This window comes from Manis pentadactyla, chromosome 6 (genome assembly GCF_030020395.1).
Source record: "Manis pentadactyla isolate mManPen7 chromosome 6, mManPen7.hap1, whole genome shotgun sequence".
Taxonomy (NCBI): Eukaryota; Metazoa; Chordata; class Mammalia; order Pholidota; family Manidae; genus Manis; species Manis pentadactyla.
The window spans coordinates 6,515,901-6,541,113 of NC_080024.1; the positions used below are offsets into that span (position 1 = coordinate 6,515,901).

The window sequence follows — 25,213 nt, forward strand, 5'->3', positions numbered from 1 at the left end:
TTAATACTGAACAACTCCTTCTCGGGGGGAAGGGCGGTACGGCAGTTATTTGCTTCCGGGCTGACTTTGCCTCCTTCCCTTCCTCCAGTGGGACCTTTGGTAGGATCTAGGGGTGTGTTGGCACCTAGTGGCAGAGGCCTGGTAGGCTGCTGAACATGCCACAGTGCCCAGGACGCCCCCCAACAAAGAATGATTGGACCCCAAATGTCAACAGTGCCAAGGCTGAGAAACTTCATCCCACGATGGAGCCTTTTTCTTTATTTTCAGTTCCGCATGGGTTAGTAGTGCCTCCAGGTTAACCTGCCAGCAGGGGCTTGTTCAAGCTGAGTCCACTGCTGCCTTATTCGAGTCTGTCCCTGGCCAGACAGGACTGGAGAAAGCAGAGGAGGACCGGGGGAAAGAGTGCGGACACTGGTGCTGATGGAGCCTGCCTGGCACGAGGCGCGGGGGCTGCGCTTGGCGGCTAGGGCTGCTCCGCGGTGCCCACACCTCTCCTGGAAGGCATAGGGCATTAGTTCTCCTGTCCCAGGTGTCATGGCTGTGGCCTGCGGGAGTGACCTGGTCAAGGCCAGGCAGCTCGTCACATCTGCAGCCAGGACCGGGCTCAAGAACCCAGGACTGAAGGAGCCACCCAGGAGAAGGGGTGGAGAGGGGCAGGAACTCACAGCAGCTCCTATGGAAGTGCTTTGTAGTAGCTGAGGCTGAAATGGACACTAAGAATTATGTTGTTTTTGTCAGATCATCACATTGATTCCAACTGTTTACTGGGGTTGCGGGTTTACAGGGAGCCGAGGTTATTTATCACCAGTAGGTCTTTCAATCTCTGCAAAGACCATGAGGTTGATGTTGTTTTTTTCTTCTTTTTACAGGTGGAGAAACTGAGGCAATGCCAAGTTAAATACTTAGAGAAGGTCATGCAGTAGGTCAATGGGGCTGGAGGCCACACCCAAATGGTCTGACCCCAGAGCCCAGGATCCTCGCCATCATGGAGATGACCATCCCAGATCCTAAACCCTAAGACGTTTTCCCAGCTGATCCCTGAAGGAAACTCATCCTACATGTCTTTTGTCCACATACCTCTTACCACAGGGCAATATAACTCTTAGCCTGTGTATTTGTCTCTTCTCAAAGCCAGTTCATCGCCTTATTCCTCATGGGCCTCACAGCCTGGCATGGAGCCTGGCACATTTTTGGCACATTTATGCAGTCTGGCTCCAGAGTCTGTGTTCTTAGCCACTACCTAAACTAACACTATTTAAAAATAGCTGAAGCAAGACACCATTTCTGGAGATATGCTAAAAATTAGGCATGAAAATTCAATTTACATCCCATGTACTAAAACAGGATTCTATGTAATGCAGACGACAGCCTCTTCTGTCTGCATCCGCCCTCCATTCCTTCCCCAGACCCCCGTCAAGCATTGGAGGCCTGTCATTCACAGCAATTCACTCCTCCACGTGCCCTGCAGGCTGGTGTAAGGAGAGGCAAGTGGGGCCCCAGGGCGCTGCATTTAAGGTGGACACCTGAGACTTACTTTTGCTCCCAGGGCCCACCACCACCACCATGTGCCTACCCTATTCTTGACCTTCCTCAGTCCGTGAGCAGCGTGTCACTGTCTGCTGAAGTCACCGTGGCCTTCGTCCCCGCAGGGTGAAGACAGGGCTGTGAGTCATTTACCTGGTTAGGGAAGGAGGAAGGAGCCAGTGGAAGCGGAAACGGAAATCTGGAGCTGCCTCGCGGGTCAGGCCCATCCCGACGGTGGTGCAGACGGTCCTAGACTGCTGTGCGGGGATGGGGACTGCAGCGTGTCCCCAGTGGCAAGGGTGCTGGGAGCCTGTGCAAGGACTTTGCACACATCCCTGGGGTCTGCACCCACTGGCTCGGGCGATCTGAGCAGCTCTGCTCTGTGTAGCTAAAACGATCCAACTAGTGTCTCTGAACCCAACCAGACCCCTCTGCCCCCAACCCCGGCTAGTCCCCCTGGCCTCAACTTGCCCTGTCTTCAAGGCTTTCCCAGTCCCAACCTGCCCCTTGATTTCCTGCCTTTTTGGTTTATAGTGCTCCTGCCCACACCAGGGAGGCCTTTACCCACCTCATTCCAAGACATTCCTATAGTCCCGGAAGGCCCCTCTCAGACATCTCCCTCATCACCGCCTGGACCTTTTCCTTCCTGCTCCCTGCGTGACCTCTACAGGGCCCTCCCCTACTGTCTGGTCTCCCAGGAAGGGGGCGGGGCTAATGCTCGGGAACACCTACGATGCGCCAGGCACTGAGTCTCTGCAGAGCTGAGCAACACACCGAAATCCATGCAACCAGGCCTCCTTTCCCCCATTTTATAGGCGAGGAGACTGAAGCTCAGAAAAGCTAAGTCTCATTACAAGATCATATTTTTTTAGGAAATGAAAGACAAGAGATTTAAACCCCATTCCAGCTGACCCCACAGCCCAGGATACACCACCCCTTCCCCTGTGGCCCCCCTTAATAAGCATGGGCCATAAGGCCCAGCACATGCCATCAACAATGTATGTCGTTCCAGGAATAAAGGAAGACCATGGGCTTCCCACATTCTTTTTCACATGTAGAGGCGCTCACAGACAAGGGCCAGAGGGAACTGACCAGCGCAGACCATCCACCCAAACAGAAGACAAGAAGGTAAACACTCCTGAACTCCACCTGTCGGTTCTGCTCCTGGCGCGGTGCTGATTTCCCAAAAGGGGACCTGGGCGGGGGCGTCACTCTCAGCTGTGGGTGGGGGTGTCTGTGGGGGGTGGAACCATCATTTGCATGACAAAGGATCTCTTTCTGCTGGAGTGAAGGCTGGGAGCTGGGCTTGCTGCCTTGCAGAAGGGAAGCTTCTAGGTCTTCAGACAGCTGGATCTCCATGGAAATTAGTTTGCTGAGAGAAAGGAGCTATTTTAAGGACATGGAGAAGATAAGAACCTGTAGGCTGGGGTTAGGGAAGGTACTGTGGGAGAGTCATTTTCTGAATGACTCACTAATTTCCCTCCTATCGAGGTGGAAAAAATGGCATGGAAAAAGGGCCAAAACCCAGCCCCCACAGCTGACCCCATCCCTGGGCGAGAGGCTGGGGACAAGCTGCTGCTAGAGGGAATGCCCATTACGATGACAATGCCATAAAATCTGCTCTTTGCAGCCAGCTTTCATATAACATGCAGAGAAGGAAAAACTTGCTTCTTAAAAAAAGAAAAAGTGACTGCAACAGCTTCTGGCATCTCAGGGGGCGACGGAATTCATCCCAGCAGTAGGGGGCCCTTTTGCAGGGAAGCCTATTCATTAATCTGCCTTCTTGGTGAGGGAGCTGGGTGGAGCACAGCTGAAACAAAATAGAGGCAAATACGTAGGTAATAAAGAGGTGGGGATCCCTGGGTTCCCCTGGTCCTGCCATAGGAGGGGTAGTCGGGGGGCTGGGCGGCCTAGGATGGGGAGTAGAGATGGCCGAGAGGCCTGGCTAGTGTGGGCCCAGAGACGGGGTGGACCAGCGTCCGGGGAGAAAGGTGATCGGCGTCCTGTAGGGGTGGTTGCAGGGCGGAGTGGTTGAAAGGCCAAGGATGAAAACTTACAGTGCCTCCAGCTGTGGGTGTCCAAGTGGGTCCTGTCGTCCATCAAAGTACAGTCCTGCACAGGTGTGTGGCAGCTCGGGGCAGAGGCACTAGGGGCGCTGCGCTTGCTTAGCCACTGAAAGGCAGAGCAGAATGTGATGGGGAGTCCACGGTGCACCCCACACTGCTGCTCCTTGATTACTTCCCCGGAGAACCCTCAGCAATTGTAGGGAGGGCCTGGACATCTGTTCAAGGACGGGGTGAGCTTGAGCTCTTTGCTCTCCCTGTGGGCAGGCCGCTGCGGGCACCTGGCTGCACGCTAGTCCACCTTGGCAGCCAACAGGGTCCCCAGGTGCCCTGGTCCTCAGCTGTATGTGGCCTAAAGGATGTCTGAGTGTCTCTGCCCTGGCTCTTGGCCTAGGCAGTCAGAAAGCTGGGGCTGGGGACTTGGGTCAGCTTCTTGTGGGGATCAGGATGTGAGCCTGCAGGGCGAGGGGATCCCATCTGAGTGGGGGGCAGAGCCGCCCCTGCAGCCTCCATGTGCCACTGTGTTGAAGCGCCGTGAATGGTGACTGCCAGGAACACCGCTCCCTCATGCTCTGCCTGGAGTCCAGACCTGGTGTCTATGAACTGGAGCAGAGCCCCAGTAGTAGCCTGAGTTGGAAGAGCAGCTCAGGCCAAGGCACCCTGGAAGTGAGGCCAAGCAGGACCCAGCCTGGCCCTCTGGGAGCTGCAGGCCCAGGACCTGGACATTGTCTACGTGTGCTTATTGTCTCTGGAGCTTAGCAAAGAGCGCTTATAAAAGCTGGGAGGAAGTTGCGGTTACAGGACAGCAGGTGGTGGAGGCCGGCAGGAGGCTGGTGGAGTCAGGTAGGTGGCTGCAGGGTGGCCGGACCCCACGATGTGATGTCTGCTTCTGTTCCAGGTCCGTGCCCACTTTCAGTCTTCTTTTTCTTTTTAACCAGGCAATAAATGCCATTTATGACATCTTTAAATTTACAAAGTATTCCAACTTAATACCCTGTAAGCTGTAAAAAAAAAAAAAACCAAATATATGTACAACAGCACCACTGGTCACCAAAATGGAGAGGGGAAGGAGAGTTTATAATTGTGGGGAGGAGCAAATGTTCTCATTAAGGCAATATTGACCCACACCACCATTTCCAATCTGTCACCTCAAATGCCTCACGACTCTGGAATGCCCGTTTTGACGACCATGTATTAGTGTGCAGCAGTTCTTAAATTCTCACATGTTCTTCACTTCCTGATTTACCTAGTGACGGACCCTACAGAGTCCCGTTAGGACAGTGCTTCTTTACAGTCACAAACCTCAACATCCTCCCTCCCCTGGCGGCCACTCTGCAGCCCCAATAGCCTAGAAGCACGTCTGGGGCTGAATGTCAGGAAAAAATGCCACACAGATGGGAGCAGGGTGAGAAAGACACGATTTATTGGTCATGTGGACTGACACACACCGGGATGTGGGGTGCGTACCCATTCTCTTGCACTCATACACGCTTCTGGATCTGGTTTCCTACATTAACTCTGTTTTGTCAAGAAGCAACATAAGAGAAGACATCACCAATCTATTCAACCAAGGAAGCAGGGCCAAAGCCACGGAGTTCAGAAGGAAAAGCTACAGCTGTGAGAGTCTGAGCTGAGAGGCCAGCCCTCCCTGGCAGACAGGCGGGAGAGCCTGGCTCTAGGGAGCGACCCCAGCAACTCTTCTATTAGCACGATGAGGTAAGTGTCGGGGAGCTAGCCTCGACCCATGGCCTGGTGGAGGCTGCCCGCCTCAAGAAGCGCATGGGGTACCTGGCACAGGACTGGGCAGCTGAAGTCCGAGCTTTCCACTGGAGAGCAGGAGCTGATACTCCTCCTTCCAAGCGAGAACCGAGAAGGCCCAGAGGGCCCTGCTCTCTGCACCAGCTCCGCCAGAGCCCCCAGGGCTTGAGCGACGGCGGGCTGCACCACGAGCCCAGGCCAGGTTCACTGTGCCCTAAATGAACCACTCAGTCTTCAGCTCCCTATGGGCCCGGCCCAGTCTCACTCCACGAGGGCACTGGCTTTAATTCTTAATGCTTTGTTCAAACCACTCAGGACTATTGTGAACCGGGGGGGTCTGGGAATGCGGTTTTGGTTGGCCAAAGAAGACTCAACTCACAATGTTCATGAAGCACTTAGCACAGTACCTGGCATGTGGTGAGTGCTCGATACATGTAGCCATTATTATTATTATTATTATTAATATTATTATTATTTATATCTCCACCCTCAGATCGGTGCTTAGTTCCTTTCTTCAAAATGGCGACCGGAACAAGGCTCTTGGGTCCCAAGTACCAAGGTCAAGCTGAGGCCCAGGTGCACTTTTCCTTCTAACCTCTGCACTTGGTGCCAAGTTGGCAGCCAGCACACTCTGCTAACCACACAGAAGCTAGGCTCTCTCTTGAAAAATAGGAAGCCCTGCCCAGGAAGCTAGGTAGGAGGAGCCAACAGGGGCTCCAGGGAGGGGCTCCGAGTGTCTTCCTGCCGCTCCTCTGGGCTCCCATCCTGCTGGCAGCTCACCGGGGGCTTCACTGGGGGACAAAAACAGAAGACCCTGTTATGAGTACGTTATATATATTATGTATATGCATATGTATATATGTATACCTAGTAATGTATATATATGAAACAAGATGCCACCTATAAATACATAATAGTGATAACATAGTAAGAATATGTAATAACATTTAATCCTCCCTATAATCTTATGAGGCAGGTTCCATCAATAGCCCCTTTTTACAGATGAGTAAACTGAGGCTCAAGGTACAGAGCCAAGTCGTAGGAGAGCTGGGATTCAAACCCAAGACAATCTGGCTCTAGAGTCTGCTTTTAACCACTATTAGTTTTGCTCAAAAAGGAATCTATTTTATAGAAAGGGAACATTGTATCTTAAGTCTCTAAAATACTAGGAAAATTGGAAGTGCGAACACTAAGGATGATAATAACGAAATACAAACAATGAGGGCTCTTTGTATTTTTGCAGCCCTTTTCCTATGGACCTCATACCGGACGACTCGGTTTACCTACAGCCTCTCTTTTAACATAAGAGTATTAAATTTAAGAACAAGGGCTTTGGGGATACACAGCCCTGGGTCTAAAGCCTGACTCCATCTCCTCCTCTTGGAGCAGCTCCCAGAACCAGTTTCTGGGAACCGAGTCCTGGGCCTTGTTCACCATCAAGTGCACCCCCGGGGCACAGAGGTTACAGCACCCGCACAGTATAGACCATGCGCGTGCACACTGACTGCACCCCCTGGGCACAGCGCTACAGCACATGCACACATGAACTGAGCGCACCCACGGGCACAGTGCTTATAGCACATGCGCAAGTGCACTGACTGCACCCCCTGGGCACAGCGCTACAGCACACACGCACACCAAGCGCACCTGCGAGCACAGTGGTTATAGCACATACATACGTGCAGTGAGCATACACCCGTCACCGTGGTTACAGCACACGCACCGAGCACACTGCCAGGCACAGCGCTGCAGCACACGCAGCCCGGGCACGGCATTACCGCACATGCGCTCTGAGCGTACCTGCATGGTTGCCCTGCCAAGCGGCGCGTCCTCGGGCCGGTGCTTGCCGTGGTGCGGGAGCTCGGCGTTGTCGCGGTAGTCGCGGCCCTTGGAGTGCTGCAGGTGCAGGACCGCCGGGCTCTTGACCGGCAGCGGTGGCCGCTGCGCCGCGGCGGGTGGGATGGGTGGCATCTGCTGGCTCAGTTCCGACCTGGAAGGCTTGATGGGTCTCTTGGCTGGCACTGGGGCCTGTGGGCCGGCGGGGGCCTTGGGCTTCCCTTGGCTCTTGTCCCCGGCTGCTGGCCGGCCCTCGGCCGGAGACGAGCAGGTGAAGGAGCGGAGCCGGGGCGTGGGGCTGAGGAAGGGCGCGGGCGCGGGCTTGCTGGTTGCCTTGCTGCCCTCGGCCTCCTGGGCTTTGGAGAGCAGGATGCTGGGCGACAGGACTCCCGGGTCCGGGCAGGGCGGGGGCTCCTTCCTCAGCATTTTGGGGGATTCCTGCTCTTTCCTGGGAAGCAGCTTAGGGAACGAACTCACAGACCCGTACAGCGGGTTCTCAAACATCTCGGGCTTGGTCGGCTGCGGGTCCTCCAGTGCCAAAGGGTCCACCGCGTCGCCAGGCCTGCAGCGGGGAGGGAGACCCGGGGAAGAGGCCTCATTGGGGAATGACTGCTTGGGCGTGTGGGGTTTTCTTTTGGGGTGATAAGAATGCTTGGAACTAGATAGACGTGGTTGTGGCCAACATGGTGAATTTCACCTCAATTAAAAAAAATTAATGAGAGAGGGTATTGCTACTCATATGTCAATGATCTCACAGGTGACCCTCAGTCCTTGCCTCAGACTTTTGCCACCACAAAAATCGTTCACCCCAGGGCATTAATGAGCACGGGGGACTTGACTGAAGGTTTTGTAGGAGAAAGGGAAGGAGCGGCTTACTGGTACCCCGAATATCAAAACTACCTCTCTGGTCCTCAGCAGAGAAGCCTGCCCTCCACAGCCCCTGTCCCCTCCTTGCTGTTAACAGACCTCCCTTCCCAGCTTCCGCCCAGGAATCTCTCAGCCTCTGCTCTTTCTGCCAAATTGTGCTGTGACCCTAAGGGAAACAGAAGCCTTGCAGGTGATCAGACGTCCTTGGTGACCATCTGTGTTATCTGCGGTCTCAGCCCAAGGGGCTCCACTAGACAGACACGCAGGAGCCCCCAGGGTGAGGCGCTGCTATGGCACCAGGAGGAGGCCAAGGGTGAGCTCGGGACTGACTTCACGCCGTGTTCTTCCCAGCCGCACAGCCCTCTCCCCGGAGAGCTCCCGGTGAGTGTGCTTTCCTTCAAGCCCTCACTCAGAGCAGGAAGGAAAACGGTCATACTGACCATCAGAGGGAGCCTGGACTGACGGGAGCAAGCGCTGGGGAGACAGGCCAGTAGCAAGAAAACAAGCCAGATGGACTTATGGGCAGAGAAGGGACTCCAGGTTGTAACCCAAAGGAGGTGAGAGTTGCATTTGTTTCCTGATTTATTACTGCTCTTACTTGAGGTGATTTCCTGCTGAGCAAACTGTGAGAATCAGGAATGGGAGCACATTTGACTTCGTGGCCGACAGCATAATCTCCCAGGGGAATTCCCTGGGGTCTGCTCTCTCTGAGAAAGGAAGCTGTCATGAAGAAAATGGGGGTCCCTGGAACGCACCAGACTGTTCAGGCTGTGATGGAATGGGTGCCGAAACACTGCTCAAAAGCTGCCAGACAGCCAAGGCTGGTAGTCTTTGGGGAGTGAGGCAAGATGTCATCCTCACACAGCTGCCGTGAGACGAGATGATGTGGGGTGTCAGTACACTAGCCTCGGGGACATGCCAAAGGGGGCTAGACTGCAGATTCGGATTTTCTGCTCATTACTCTTTGGAAAGACCTAGATGCAGCTGCATAACGAGAAATGTTGGGGCCTTGAACAAAGATTTTGGAAAGGTGCCCTGCCATCTCTGGACATCCTCTGCACCCCCATCTGGACCCTCAAAGACCTTTGCTGGGACTTAGCCTAGGGAGGTAGGTGCCGGACGGTACAAGCAGCACTGATGGCAAGTTTCTGATGAAGAGGCAAGAAAGAGAAAAGAACGATGCATGGCCTGATACCTGGCAGCCCACCGGCAGTGACGGACAGGAGGGGGTTCACCCAGAATTAGGGGAAGGGTCAGGAAGAGCACCCTGGATGAGAGCATCTCGATGATTCCAGTAAAAGAGTAGAGGAGGAGGCGTGTCAAATCATCCCTCCGGGAGGGGCTTTTTATCACTCTTTGAAGGGGAAGGTGTAGGGGTGACTCGGGAAAAAAACAAAATAATTTTAAGAGGTCTTATTTCTCTGAGCAGGGAAGGTAGCAAGATACTGACTCCCGTAAGAGCCACGGTTGTGGAATAAGTGAACCAACATCCAGGGCACAGAGTTAAGTCTTGGGGCAAAATGTCTCACTTCTCAGATTCTGGAGTCCTTTATTTTCTAAAGAAGTAGAGTACTGAGCAGATCTGAGAAGAGCCCTCTTCCTAACCACATGACGTCAGCCCGAGGTGACCAGTTGTCCTGGTTTGCTCAGGATACAAGCGTTTCCCAGGACAGGGGATTCCTAGTGCTGAAATAGGGAGTCTTGGGTGAGTTGGGATGGCTTAAGTGTAGGGTGATGTTGGGGGCACATGGCGGGTGCTGGTGACACGTGCTTTCCCACAGCCTTCGCTCAGGCTGAGCCAGGATCTGCAGCAGCGAACAGGGCTGTGGCAGCTGTGTGGGCTGCTAGCTCTGGCCTCTGATCACCTCCTTGGTGAGAAGTGAGCCTGGAACCCCACCCTGAAGCTGTCACCCATGGAACCAGGGGGACACATTTTCCACCCAGTTCTAAGCTGTGTGCCATGTTCAAGTCGTGAAGCACAAAGACACATTTACGTGGGAACTTAAAAACATGTCACTAAACAATCTCCTTGCTCTTTGTGGATGTTCACAGCTCTATTTCTGGGGTTGCCACAGAGATGACCTTTGCCAAAGAGGCACCTCCGCACCCCCTACATGGTGGTTTTTGGCCTCTTTTTTTCCCGGGGAGGAAATTTGGGGGTATTTCCCCTTCCCCCAAGTTCCTTACGGAATGACCAAAGTCCACAAATATTATCAACAAATTCTGAAAAGTAGCAGTATAGATAGCCCACAGGTGAGCTCAGGGGCAGGCCTATTTAGTGAGCCTGTCCGGTTCTATCACATCCTCCTCTCTCTCTCCAACCCTTCCTTCCATTCATCTATCCATTTTTTCAGACAAAAAGCTTAAGAAACAAAACTAAACTGCCCCTCAACCTAGGCCAGGCATGGGAAGGTTGGAAGTAGTGGAAGATTAGGGAGAAGAGTATTTGACAATAATCCCTTTCCTGGCCCCTAACAAAGGACAGAAAACACCACTGAGGGACCTAAGACCCTACAGAGGGCAAGAGAGACCCAGAGTGTTCCCCTGAAGTCACATAAACAGGAAGGAGTGCCACCGGGGGAAGATGATACTTAGCACATCTTCAGTCACTGTTCTTTGGGACCTGCAGGGTCATCTCCCTGGCATCCTGTGCTTAAGAGAAACGTGTGGAGCTCACTCTCCTGCATTTCTACTAGGTGGTGCTTAAGCGGATTGCCTGTTACTTGGCACAGAGATGACCTTTGCCAAAGAGGCACCTCCGCACCCCCTATATGGTGGTGCATGAGAAGTGGTTGTGGCTGCTCAGCCAGTCTCCTCCCCAGCTCCTCCCCCTGGCCTGTGCTTTCAGGACCATTCTAGATGCAAGTCGCTTTCTCCAACCTCCTATCCACTCCCCAAGTTCCGTAGCCAGACCCCCTCCCTCTGCAGCCTAGCTGCTCCCCCTCCCTTTAGCCCTCCCATTCCTGGCTGCCGCTTTCTCCAGTTGGCCTCAACAGGAGAGTTGTGCACGGGAACAGGAGCGCTCGTGGCTGAGAAGATGGGGGACTCCGCACTGGTGAAGAACTTTTAGGTGGAAACTCCCACCTCTGTTCCTTGAGGGAGTGGGGGACTGCCTGAGGGTGCACAGGTCACAAAAACATATTTTTCAATAAATGTAGTTTGACAGGAGGGTATTTTGGGGGCAGTATCTTAAAAATTTTCTATCCTATTAAAAAAAAAGAATTTCAGGTATCTACCAATAGGGTAGGACTTGGAGATTCCACAAGTGCTTCCTGAGTGTCCACTGTGTTCCAGGAGGAGTCAGTGACCCAAGGATGAGTCGTGGCCCAAGTGGACACACATACTTGCCCACATATAGCTTTTGTTTGAGGGCTGAGTGTCCCAGCAATGAAACCCCAGGGAGAGGCTTTGGTGAAGAAGACACTCACCTTGACTCCTGCGTCCTGGGGCAGGGGCCCCGGGCTGCTGCTGAAGATGAGAACTTCTTCGGTGATACGGGCGGCTGGGAGGGTGGTGTTGGAGGGCTCTCTCCCCTGCTGGGCCCCAGGGAGGGGTCCTTGAGTGGCTGGTCATAGCTCCAGGCTGTGGGCTGCTGGTCGGGGGACAGGGCCTGCTTCATGTGCCCAAAGGACCCCATCCCCATGTAGTTGGGGTTGATGACTTCAGTGATGCTGGAGCCACCACATGGAGGGACCCTGCAAGGGAGACACGTGGTCACACCACAGGGCTCCCTTCTCTTCTGTGGGTCAGCGCCAGCCTGAGCACTGTCCTCTGATGTCCCTTGGGGCCCCTGAGAGTCACCTCAACCCCTTTACTTTTCAGACAGTGGGTTCGTTCACTCCTACAACAGAGTAGTTACTCCTGAGTGCCTCACAAGCACCAGGCCCTGGGCTGGTAGGAAGGAACATGGTCCCGGATGGGCAGTCACGGTCTCTGTTCTCATGGGAGACAATCAGAGCAAACCCAGTGACTGAGAGACATGGCGTTTATGCTGTGGTCTGCCTGAGAGTAACAAGAGGCAGACAGACCAGCAGGACGGCTGGGACCAACTGGGCAAGGGTGTCCAGTGCGAGGCGCTGGGATGGAGGCGGCCATATGGGCAGCAGGAAATAGTGTGGAGGTCACGTGAGTCAAGGCTGGGAGCTGCAGACGTGGGGCAGGCAGCTTGAAGCTATCAAGGGGATGGCCCAGAGCCGGGGGAGGTGACCCTACGGGACACCTGTGCTGCTTCTCGGTGGCAGAAGTGTGGTCCTTCTTGTAAGATGTGCTCTCATGAGGACTGGCTGGTGGAGTTGAGTGTATCGGTTGTAACAAATGCTCCCCAGCTGCCACTGGTTCAACCAGCCTGATTCTGAGTTTTTCTTACTCCCGTGGTCAATGCCTGCTTACGCAGGGTTAGTTCCAATACAAGCCAGATGGAAAATAATTTGTTGGCCTCCACTGATCCTGATTCTGGGACCAAGCACACATTTGAGAGCCAGGATGAACTGATTGATAGGATAACAGTGGAAGAAAAAGATTGAAAGGGGACACTTTAGTGCCCGTAGCTACAACCATTGGAAGTTGGCAGTGGACAAGAAAACGGGTTGGTTGTGGGCGTGTCTGTGCACAGAGGGCAGGTTGGCATGAGGTGAGGGCGGGACGGACAGGTAGTGTGGGAACCAAAAGCAGGAGCACAGTGGGCCCGGCTCTGCAGCAGCTTCTGGAACTCTGCTCGGCTAACGGGCACAGCTGTGCCCGCTCAGCAGGCAAGCTGGCATGGAGACCACTGGCTTGATTCTGGACCTTGAGGCCACATCAGTGACCTGAGGTGACCCTGCTATCCCCTAGGAATACAGGCTTTAATGTCTGGACTATCCCCAGTTCGGGCTCTGCCAAGAGCAGCCTGCATGCATTTTCCCCATAGTGACACAATGAGGTTTACTGACCACAGGCCATGCCTGCTCGTGTCCCTGGTCCGCAGGAGTCACGCAGCCATTCCCTGCATTCTACTAGGCTGTGGGCTCCTATGTCGGGGACTGTGCTAATGGGCCTTGGTCTCTCTAGAATCTGACACATACTAGGTGTTCAACTGATGTTGTGGAATTGAACTGAACTTTCCAATAAGGAAGCGTCTCCCAGGCCTTGTCAGCCACACCTACCTCCCCAGAGCCGGCAGTGGGGCACTACCCCCCTGGGCCAGAGCTTTCTTCCCTCCTGGTTCTTGGTTTCCCTGTGCCCCACTACCTTCCCCTGGGTGCTGGGTCTGCGAAGCCATGCTAGTTTGTAGTGAAGCCCTCCAACCCCCTGTCCTACCTGTTGGCAGGTTCCCACTGCTTCATGGCGTCATGGCTGGTGAGACTCTTCAGGGCCTTGGGCCCGCTGGACTCATCTCGTTCAGTCTTCACAAAGTCTGCAAGCAGAGGGTCAAGAAAGCACACGTGAGAGCCCAGTGCCCAGAGGTGGGGCCAGAGTCGCACCAACGTTTCCAATGACAGGCTGAAGCTGGACAGTGAATAATGGCTGCCTAGGGAGGTGAGCTTAGCAAGATTCTGAGGCCTCATACGAGCTGTGATTGCTCATGCCTGCCACGGCTCCGGAGGGAAGACAGCAGGCATGTGTGACCCAGAGTGGCCATTCCATGTGAAATTTCTCACCTGTTGGTGTCAGCAAGGGATAAAATAGGCAACTTCTTTCTTGCAAGATGAGAATAAAATGGATATAACACCATGGCTCCACAGAGCATTTGGTACCCAAAGTCAGCCCCCCCAAAGCCTATTCAACAGGCTTAAAGGGCAGCCAGGGCTCATCTTCATTTCTGACTCTGGCTGTGGTTGCAGAGATACCCAGTCCTCCTCACCCCAACCCATGGCCCTGCTGGAGAAAGGAGCTCCCTCAGGGCAGGCGAAAGCCACATCCATGGGAGACAACAACTCTGCCGGCCTAGAGCCTTCCCAGGAGCAAGGGGTGCAGCCCGCCTACAGGCGGTAAGACCTGCCCTCTCACTGCTCAGGTGAGAGGGCGGGGCGCCATCATATTGACAAATTCCAGCTCAGCACCGGGGGAACCTCCACTTTCAACTCGGGTGAGCCACTTACTAGTATGTGATCTTCAGTCAATCACTTACTTAATCGTTCTGTGCCTCAGTTTCCCCATCTACCAAATAAGGATAATGCTTGGCTCTCAAGCCCTTGTGAGGGATACATGAGATGATGTTTATAAGATAATCATTTCATACATTATCAAGTATAAAGTTAAACCCAACTCATTTGAGGCATTATTATTTGAGTGCTTTTGAGTAGGAATTAAAGCAAACAGGAAAAGAAAAAAAAAATCACTCATTGCCTGTGTGAAAAGCAGGAAATGCTTGATTAACAAATTTTGAGTAGCTCTGTACTTCTCAAATTTTTTTTTATTATTTTAAGCAGAGAGGTTTTAATGTGGTAGACACTACTGAGAAGTCTGCGTTAATTTCCAAGTTTCGAAATCTTAGGCAGGATTTGAGAAAATTACAAATTCAAGTCTCCATGCGGCCTTGCATTCTCTCGTGTTATTAGGGTCTCGCAGCCATATTTCGATATTCTCTCATGGAATGGTGACAGTTCTTGGTAAGAGATGAGTCACTCCCAATTGCCTACAGGGAATCCGCACGGTCTCCTTTAGGGACAGAGAGAGGACGACTCCCCAAGGCTGGCATTTCACACGGGATCAGGGAACACGTGTGATGAACACTTGTTCCCAAGTGGGGCTGCACTGGTATCGTTTCGGGAGAGTCACGGCAAACGCTCCTCCCTACAGACGGCCCAGGTCAGCAAGTGGTGGGCAGCAGGACGGGAAGATTGGAGTTCAAGTTGAAAGGGATGAGGGGAGCCACCAGGGAAGAGGCCACGGGACACTGCTATTTGGAGGGTGGCTGTGGCTAGAATAGGGAAAAAGGCCAAAGAAATGTGCCAAGGATGAGGCTGGAGACTTCTGGATGCAAATGGCGTATGAGCAGTCTAGAGGCACAGGAGCCCTGGGGGGACACCAGGAGAGCAGAGTGCACATGCCTACGAGGGGTGCATGGATGTGTGGGTTGCACACCCTTGGGCCTCGAGGAAGAGCAGGCAAGCTGCACGTAAGGAACTCTAAACCTCAGCCACAGCCATAGCTTCAGTCCTTCACCCTGCAGCCTGGGAAGAGCTACTCAGGGTCAGGTGGGTTCACTGTGTAATCTGGTCCTGCTGGTTGAGGTACTAATAGGGAGTAACAGGGCCTAAAGACCAAGAGAAGGCAAGGACACAGGACTGGAAGATTCGTGAGCTCCACACCCTTAAAAACATGAGGGGGGAGGGTGATTTATGGTTGTGGGTGTTAAGGTTCTGTAGGAAATTCTTGAATCAGCTAAGGGTTGACTTACTTGTGTCTGAGATCCCTTTTGATGCTGGATTTTGGTTTTCAGGCCACAGCAGGAAAAATAGTCAGCAGCTTTGCTGAGAGAAGCCTCATTCCAGTCCCTGCGTGGCAGCACTGAAGAGGGAGTGGGGAGGGCCGTGCCCACTTACCATAGAGCTTCTCCCTCTTCTTGCCTTGGGACGTCTGCAACTTAATCTCTCCCCGGAAGTGACCCATCATCTCTCCATGGTGGGTGAGAGGTGTGTAGATGGGGAGCAGGGTTTCCGTGGCCTCCAACCGTAAAGCAATGCAGCCCTCGCCTGGGGAGGTAGGGGATGGACAACAGGTCAAGACCCCACCGTTCCACAGGGGAAACACCACTCATTCGGGCTAGAGATTTGGCCCTACCGTCCCCAAAGGTGGTCCAGCAAAACAATGGCCAAGGAAGGGATTATCAATAAACCTTTTAGAACAATTCCTCTGCGATGTGGGGAAAACATCTCAAACCTTACAGCCAAATGAACTCTGTGTGGATTAGACGATTGAAAAAAACGAAATCATAGACAATCCAGTAGAAAATCAGAATTAAATACTAATCTGCGGGAGAGAATAATAAACTTCCCAAGGTTTGAAGTGACATAAGAAACAACAAAACAAAGCTGACCGGTAAGACGACAGAAGTTTAAAGCTTCTACACAGAAAAAATGGACTGAAAAAGAGTCCCACTGGGAACATGAACTGCAGCCAGCCTCACAAAGGCCGTATTTTATCTGAACCAAAACCAAATCCCCAGCAGATAAATGGGCAGATAACCCACAGACATTTCTCACAGGATCGTAGCTGGTTAATTTCAAGAAATGGAAACGAGTTCAGCTTTCCCAGCCATCCAAAAAATAAACTGAGGCAGCACCAAGGGACTCTCGCACAGGCATGAAATTAGCACAAAATAGAAGGAAGAAAAAGAATGCCCGGTGCCAGCAAGGATCTGGGGAAACCCATGCACTCTGACATGGCAGAGCTGACATGGCAAGCCAGCCTTTCCAGCGGTCAGTTTGATCAATACCAAGAATCATGAATGTATGTATATACCCTTTGACCCAGGAGAACTGGGAACTTACCCCAAAGAGATGATCCAAAAGAATTAAAAAATGCAGCCAAAGGAGAATTAAAAGTGCCCATAAAGACACCCACCTGAGTGTTACTGATAATGCTAATGACTGGCCACAAATCCGTAGAATATTATGAAGCCATTAAAAGCAACAATCATGAAGGCTGCATTAGGAGGATCGTGGTAAATGTGTATTACCTAATACGAGGTGAGGAAAGAACATAAAATGATCTCTCTTGCTGATGATTATAAATACAGAAATATGTGCTTGCCTGTGTATGAGAATGGAAGTGTGACACCAAAATGAAAATGACTGCTGTAGTGGGGAAAGAGACTGCTGGTTGATTTTTTTTCTTCATTATTATTATGATATGCTGTTTGTGAGAATGGACACCAAGAGGAAGGATCAAAGGAGGAATACAGGAAAATGGAAGCTGTGTCCCTGTTTCCTGCCACCAAATCTCCCGACATTCCGGCGTCCACATGGAGGCTTTCTTTGCCTGCCACGATGGACCAGAGACCCCACCCAGAGCCAGCGGGTTTCTCAGGCTGTGCAGCCCTCACCCTGGCTCAGGAACCCTCTTTCCATCGCTCACCAGGAGGGGGTGGGGGGCATGATTCTGGAGCTGGGCTGCCCGGGTTCAAACCCAAGTTCACACAGTAGCCTGTCAGAGTCACTCAGTGCTTTGTGACCCTGGACAAGTCACTTCATTTCCTCACCTCTACAAGAGGGCAATGACTGTACCCACATCCCAGGGCTTCTGGCAGAGCATGTACAGGGGGAGCCAACATGCCTGGGCACTGTGTCCACAGCCTCTTCCTGGGTCCTGGCCTCCACCAATCAGCATCGAGCACCCTCAGATTCCTCCCACTGCAAACACACACCCTTGTGGGACCCAGGTTCAGTCTTGCCCGCCTTATGCCCCCTGCCTCCTCACCCCCATCCACTCCCTAACTGCCTGCGGACACTGCTCTCGCAAGTCCACAGATGGTCCCCGAGCCACTCTGTCCAAATGGCACTGCTCAGTCTGCATTTTGTGGGCTCCTGGCCACTTTAACTAGCACGAGCATGCCCTCTTCCTGAGCCCGCCCTGACCGTGTCCCCTACACCACAGCCTGTTGCTCTCCTGCCACTTCTCTGGCTGTGCCTTTGGCATCACCTTTGCCTGATCCTCATCCCCCAGTCTCCATGCCAATGTCCCTTCTCAATACCTCTCAATTTTATCCTGGCTCGCTCATCTCTCATCTTGATCACCGCAACACGTTTCTGAGATGCCAAGCCCATCCTGTTACTGTCCTTCCTGACTCTTCAATGGCTCCCTACTGCCCCCAGGATAAAGCATTTGCCCCTAGCCTGGCTGCCGTGAGCTGCTTCTGGCTCTGGCCTCTCTGGCCACCTGCCTGTTCAAGCACACTCAACGTACCAAGTGCAAGGGCGAGCCTGACACTGGGCTGAAGCCACCAACTGGCTGAAGATGTCAGAAGATGGTGTCCCTCTGGTAGGACAGCTGGTGAGGCCACAGGCCTCCACAAGTCCGGCCAGTCTGGGCACTGAGCAATGTAGGGCAGACCTGTGTTCAAAATGGTGCTCAGCCAGTTACTACCTGTGTGACTCAGGCAAGTCACTTAACCTCTCTGAGCCTCAGCCTACTCATCTAATTGGGAGAATAGCATCTGCTTCATAAGGTATTGTCAGGATTAAATCAAATAATAGCCACAAAGCTCTTGGCACAGACCGACATAGGATGGGTCAGGAGTGGGAGATGCTATGGCTGCTGGCTGTTATTCCCAGAAGCCCAATGGGGCGGGAACGATGACTTACCAGCGGCTGTCCCTCTGGTGGGCCTGGGATGGGAAAGGAGCAGCAGCAGGATGGGGAGGTGGGTGGGCTTTCCGTGCAGTGACGCCACCATGTCCCTTACATCCGGGGCCACCAGCCAACTGCAGAGTGGCCCCTTCAGCTCTTGTCTTGGGACCCTTACCGTAGGATTCGTCGCTGTCAGAGGACTTAATGCTAATCAGGATGTGCTGGTCCAGCAGGTACTCGGGGTCAGAGATAATGGGCTTCAGCTGAGAGAAAAGGGCACAGGGTAAGCGATGAGGGGGACAGGTTGGGGAGGGTCCCCAGCCCAGATGAGGGGGATGCTTGAGAAAATAGGACTACAGATATTCTTATTCACCAAATTTGAATCTCTGCTTTTTGTGCAAGAGAGCAAGCAAGAAAACCCCTATGCACACCTACCCAGCAAGGCAGGGTTATCTGCCTTTCCTGCCCCCCATTACGCTGCTCCCCATGTCCCAGGGAGAGGGCCTGACCTCCAATGCCTCCCGCCCCCTCCTTTGCACACCCCAGGACTGTGGGGAGTGGGGCCTGAAGCCAGGTCTGAATGCACCCCACTCCCCACACCAATGCTCCCTGTGTAGGCTGCCCTGGAGGTGGCATCCCAAGGCCTGCCCTTCATCAGGGCAGGAGGAGGCCTCTGTGTCCACCGACAGCAGAGCAGCCCCCAGGGTGGGTCTGGAGAATCCTGCGGGTTGTGGGAGGGTGGCACAGTTGACAGTTATAGATCCTGAATGCCAGCCCCAGCCCCAGCCTCCTGCCGGCTCCCAGCTGCCCTGCTGGTCTGGTTCGGGGAATGATCACGTCAAGCTTTGCACACGGGGAGCTTCATGTGTGCACCGGCACCCACGTGCTGGCTAGTTTGTGACTTTGGCAACTGGAGCCTGTTCCTCACACTGACACCAACAAGGGGGGCCTAATAAAGTGGCCACATGCTGCAACAGGCTGTCCCTTTTCTTCCCATCCAGATGCCCAGAGACCCCCTGTGCAGGCCTTTGGAAGCCATGTCGATGAACAGGATGGGCTCTATCTCCATTCAGAAAGTTCCAGAATAAATAACTGGAAGTCACCATGGATGCTCTGGGGCATTCTGGGGCTCCAGAGCCCCACCAGCCCCTTGGCTCACTGACTCATGGCGGCTGGCCTTAAGTTAGGCTGGGGCGGGTGCTGCGGATGTACCCTGCCCTACGAACAAAGAATGTTTTTGAGGGACACAATCACAATGGTGGAGGGTGGGGGTAGGGGGCAGGGAGCCTCTGCCAGGTGCTCAGTGGGATGTTAGAGGGTGCAGAGAGGAGGCTGCCAGGTCAGGGGCAGCAGGGAGTGAGGGCCCTGAGGGGCTGTGGGCAGCAGACGAGGCAGAGGTGGGTGGGGGCTGGGAGCCACACTAATGAGCTTGGGCTCATCCCATAGGACACCAGGGAGTCGACAAGATGGGCATTCCAGAAAGATCTATCAGGCTTCAGGATGCCTCTGCAAGAAAGGAGGGACGGAGCACCTTGGGAAGTGGCAGAGGGGTGGAGAGGAGGGGCCCGAGGCAGGAGAAGTAGCAGGTCTTGGCAGCGTTAGGATGTGGGAATAGGGGTGCCCTAGACGTCCTGAACTGGGCCAGGGTTGTGCATGCTTTGGCAACTGGGATGTTGGCATCTTTCCCGACTTGCCCAAGGTAGGAACTGAGCTACTTGGGTACTGAGTGCGAGCGGCAGGAGAGGAGCGGGCGGCGGGAGTGGGCAGGTAAGACGGTGCCTCCTTGAAGCCCAGAGGCAGGGTTCAGGTGTCTGAAAACAGCCCCAGGATGTGGACTTCTGATTGCAATGGCCTGGCCTTGTGGAGGACCCCACTCAGAAGTGTCCCTGAATTAGGAGACCCTGGGATTCAGGCGTCTGCCTCTGCGCCTGAGATGTGAATGGCCCGAGAGTTGGTTCTAATCAACAATTAGTCCAGGGTGCACAGCCCAGCTCCCTGAAACTACATCCTACCCCAGCTTGTGGGGGGATGGCTCCCTCCTTCTGTTTAAAGCCATCATTTAAAACTCACTTTGGGTGTCACTTCCACGGGAACCTTCCAGGAGAGCTCCTAAGACCCCCGTCCTGTGCGGTACATCTGCCCAGCCCTGGACTCCCCCCTACAAACCCCTCCCTGGGTGTGTGACAAAGAAACAGGGCCCTAAGCCACTGTGGACCCAGCATGAGCCTGTCAATTTAACATCACAAAAGCAGTTCTGGGTCCCAGGTAGAAAGCCACTTTTTCTGCAGTAAAAATAACTGCTTCCAAGGTTTGCCTACATGTTTTCCATTTTACCCCCTACTTGCGTGGGGCCATGGACACGTCAGGTTCTTTCTGCTTTTAGTGTTCAGGTGGGAGCCAGGGACTCCTCTCTGCTCCTTCCATTGACCCTCTGAGCCAGGGCTGGACAGGGGAAGGTGCACTGCAGGGGAAGCGCGGCCTCGGGGCACGGGTCCTGGGGCCCTCACTGCAACCAGGTGGCTGTGAACGAACCCCTCTGGGATCTGCCTCAGTTTCCTTCTTTGTAAAGACACATGGTCGGATAAGGCAATCTCTAGATCACTTCCGTAATCCACTAGGGGAACTCAAATCCATTTAGGAATATTGGGGCCACGAGGCATGGGCTCAAGTTTAACCACTGCTGCAAAGTGTGCCTTAAAGCACCTTGAAAGAGAGCTGACGCCGAGGGTCAGCAGGTCAGAGGGCGGCCTCCCTTGCATTCAGCCCACGGGATTCCCCCTTTGTCTAACCAGGCCCGGTTGGCACTCTGCCACCCACCGGTGAGTGCGAAGTTCTCCCTGGAGACATCCTGTTCTTGAATTACCTTTGGAAGCGTCTCACTGAACTTCACCACCAACTCCCCTTCCTTTCCTTCTTCATTTTCTCCTTCCTGACTCTTGACGAAACCTGCCGGAGGACGAGAAGGCTGGTTTGCAGAAAACAGAACAAGAACCAGACAGCAAAGCCTCCTGGGGTCATGAAGAGCCTCTCCCTCTCCTCTCCCAGGGGCCACAGCATCATTCAACAAGCCAGGCTTCTTGGGGATTCTGTTTTGGTGCAGGGGATGGTCATTTGCCAACACAGTGTAATTATTTTTAGGAAAATCAAAGAGATTCCCCTCCTTTTTTGGCTCCCCTTTGCAGCAAACCAGGAGAGGAAGAAATCATCAATCATAGGCAAGATTAGGAAACATGACAGCTCGTCCCACGCCACTCTAGATAGCAGCCTTTTGAAATGCTAATTTAAGCTGTCTAATATGCTGTTTCCATAGAAATGTATGCAAATGTCTATAGTTTATTAAAATCACCCCCACACAAATCATCATCATTTCTGGAAGTGCTCTGCCCCTACTTGGTGACCTAGGACCTGGAGACTTCATGGACAAGTCGGGTCGCTCACCGCAAGTGGGACCGGCTGAGCGGAGGAGGGGAGGGGCTGAGACGGCATGGCAGCTGGTGGCACACCTCTCCCTGACTTCCAGAGGCAGCCGCCATCCCGTCCCCAAATGCCTCTTGAGGAGCTGATTCTGTCCCCCACTGCCCCACTATCCAGACCGTCCCAGCAAAGAGCTAGAAACCGCACGGGCCTTCCTGCCTCGCAACAGCTTCAGACAATGTGCCGAGGAAGGCCACCCAGAAAAGGTGTATCCCAGACACAGTCTACACTGGCTGCTGCTGGCCGGGGAGGCCGTCCACCTCTAGCCTGCTCTCAGATGCGCCAGACCACTGAGAAAGATGCTCGTGATCAGGAAGAGCAGGGGACTGCGGGCAGGAACGGGAGGCTACCAGCAGCTGCTCAGGCTCTGGTGCTGCCTCCATGAGCTCTGGACCTTTGCCCAGGAACCCCTGGTTGAGTCAGAGCCCCAGCTTAGGGGGACCCTCAGGTGGGCTCCACTCTGCCTTGAGGGGCATGGACAGAATCCAGCTGCCGAGCCACCTACAAGGGGCTGAGGGGTCAGGGCCTCAGTGACTGCCTGTCCCTGGGGCTGGAGCAGCAGCATTGCAGGCTACTGGGGGACCCCCCACAGTACCTGAGTGCTCCCCCTGGACCTCTACCTGAAGCCCCACTTCTCTGAACCCCTTTGAGGCCCACCCAGGAGTCCTTTCCAGAGAGAGATGGGGCAAAGCACCGTCAATGAAAAGCCAGTGAGGACGTAGTGCCCGCCCGGCCGAGGCCGGCTCACGCCACTCACTCTCCAAGCAGCTCGAGTGGAACTCCAGGTAGAACTTGGTCTGGGACTTGGTCTTCAGCGTGGCGAAGCATCTCAGAAACTCGATCTGCCCCTGGCTGTCGACAGTCCCGGGGCCTGGAAGGGGGAAGAGCAGCTCGGTTCCACGGCATTCCTTGAGAGGGAGCATTTCAAATCAGCCCCCAACACCAAGCTCTTTCTTAGGGTCCAGGGAAGGTGAAGTCCCAGAGGAAGGAGAGGTTTTCCCTGAAACCGCACCACCCACACTGAGAATCCCCATAATGGCAACTGCCTCTGATGAACCCAAGATGGCAGAGGGCAGGGCAGGAAGGGGGAAGGGCTCAAGGGTCAAGAGCCCTACTCTCAGCTTAGCCTCTGAAGTTGCGTAGCCCCGGGCAATGCCCTTTACCTCACTGCCTCGGTTTCCCCATTAGTTCTGGCAAAGAGAGCTTGGTCAGCGGCTAGGTGCCCAAATCTGTCCCACTTCCAAGTTCAGGGAATAAGGGATGCCTGCTCTTCCTTCCTCAGGCAGAGATACTGCCCCTGCTTACTCTGAGCAGCTTGAGCTCATCGGTACTCAGCTAAGTTGCTTGTCAGGGTTTTACTCAGACGACGCTTTTGCAAGGAGATGATGCTTTTGACTTCGGCTGGCTTTGAACAAGTGTTCTTTTTCTATATAACTTCTGAGCCACTTGAGAACAAGGACAGACGTTCCCTTCCTCCACCCCTCCCATCCTTCCTTTTCTACTGTCTTTTTCTACCCCCACCCCCAGCTTTATTGAGGAATAATTGACAAATATAATTGTGCATATTTAAAGTATACAGCATGATGATTTGAGATATATATATATATATACACATTGTGAAATAACTGCCAAGATCAAGATAATTAACGCCTCAGTCACCTCACATAGTTAACTGTTTTTGATTTGGTGCAGTGAGAATGTTTAAGATCTACTGTTAGCAAATCTCAAGGATACAACGCTGTATGTATTATTACCTAGAGTCACCATGCTGAATATTAGATCCCAAGAATTATTCACCTTGTAACCAAAGGGTTGTACACTTGGACCTACAGCTTCCTGTGACCCCCCCCAACCCCGTGCTCCTGGCAGCCACTATTCTATCTATAGAACTGCTATGAAATCGACATCTTTTTTTTTAATATTCCACTTTTAAGTGATACCACACAGTATCGTTTTTCTGTCGGGCTTATTTCACATGGCCTTCCTTTCTTCTTCTAAGTCCACAGTGCCTACACCAGGCTCTGCTCAGGCAGATGTACAACGAGCACTCAATCCAGGTAACTGGTATTTGTGAGCATCTGCTGTGGGCTGAGTCCCCATGGCGGGAAGGCAGGCCCGACACCAAGGGTACCACAAGGGTCCTCATCGAAGGTGTTGTGGCATGGGCCACCCCACCGATGCCACCGGAGTTCTGAGGGAGGGGAGATGTACGGGAGCCAGGACGGTGGGTCAAAGCTTGCCTGGAGAGGGGAGGTCACATTGCTGGGGCCATGGATGTCAGTCCCACTGGCATGGAGAAGTGTTCCAGCCTCACCCACGTCCCTCACGGCCTGGAGGACACAGAGCGACAGAGGCTCCGTCCAGTGCTGGGTCCCCCACTCCGCCTTCCTAAATAAGCCAGATTGCCTGCTGACCACGGACGTGGGAGGAGGGTAGAGGAGGGGACAGTGTGGCTCCCCCGTCACCCAGGCCTAGGGCTGGACATGCCAGAGAGAACACCAGCCTTGCTGGGACGAGCATACGGCCTGGTGACCAGGGCTGAGCTGGATTATTTCAAAAATTACCTGCAAATCTAAGTATTATTACTCTGTTTCCTAAAAGTCAGTCCTCTGCATCCCATCCTCACAAGTTTTACTGTCTCCACCTACCAGGCACCTGCACTCAGAGTGACTTAATATTTTCTTCAAATAAACTCACTTTTTAAACTTTAATAAACATATTTAAATAAGAAAAGTATGGCATGCGACTAAATGGAAAGCTAGTGTTGCTTGCCTTACACAGAAGAGAAACGTGTAAAATATAGTGAAATACATGCATTACTGGTAAACGATTGTCCACGTGCCGCCAGAATCGTTTTGGTGGCAGTTGTGCCACACCCTGGAAAACACTCCCCTACCCGATTTTAAAGACTGCATTAAAACCAAAGCTTGAAAAGCTGCTATGTTTGCCAAAGAGAGAAAGAAGGTGGTCTGGACTGAAATCCTGAAGTGGTTTGGACATGAAGAGACCCACGCAATGGACCGTACCTTGCCAGGAAGGATGAGCCTTCTTTTACCACAGACAGCTGATTGCTGCAACCAGAAGGTGAGTGCCCAGGGCCTCCTGTCTTTCTGGAGGACACAGGGGCAGATACTGCCCCCCACTTACCATTCCTGGAGACAAACTGGGAGGTGACTCCTGCCTCAAATGTGGCAAAAACAGGGCTGTGGTCACTTGTCATGATGTCGCTGGTGCTGCCTACAGGGGAGGGAAGGCATTTCTGAGCAGGGGAGAAGAAACCTTTCTCATCAAGCCAGGCAAACCCAGGGCAGAAATCAACTTACCCTTCTGGAAGCATCCAGACATTTCATAATTTTGTACCTGTTGTTCCACTGACCTTCCACAACCAAGTTCAAAAATCTCACCAAAAGTGGGTGACACTGT

At 53.2% G+C, this 25,213-nt stretch overlaps 1 protein-coding gene across 1 annotated transcript in view; it reads right to left on the reverse strand.

The window, feature by feature from the left end:
- Positions 1 to 4,993: 4,993 nt before the first annotated feature.
- INPP5D (inositol polyphosphate-5-phosphatase D) overlaps positions 4,994 to 25,213 on the reverse strand; it is a 114,213-nt gene continuing 93,993 nt past the window's right edge. The window contains exons 19-27 of the mRNA XM_036911754.2: positions 24,938 to 25,027; positions 22,548 to 22,661; positions 21,180 to 21,262; positions 18,492 to 18,579; positions 15,572 to 15,721; positions 13,344 to 13,440; positions 11,477 to 11,743; positions 7,146 to 7,743; positions 4,994 to 6,136 (exon numbers count right to left, since the gene is read on the reverse strand). Of these exons, the coding sequence (XP_036767649.2) occupies positions 6,134 to 6,136; positions 7,146 to 7,743; positions 11,477 to 11,743; positions 13,344 to 13,440; positions 15,572 to 15,721; positions 18,492 to 18,579; positions 21,180 to 21,262; positions 22,548 to 22,661; positions 24,938 to 25,027 (1,490 nt within the window). The 3' untranslated portion in view covers positions 4,994 to 6,133. The remainder of the gene's footprint in view (positions 6,137 to 7,145; positions 7,744 to 11,476; positions 11,744 to 13,343; positions 13,441 to 15,571; positions 15,722 to 18,491; positions 18,580 to 21,179; positions 21,263 to 22,547; positions 22,662 to 24,937; positions 25,028 to 25,213) is intronic.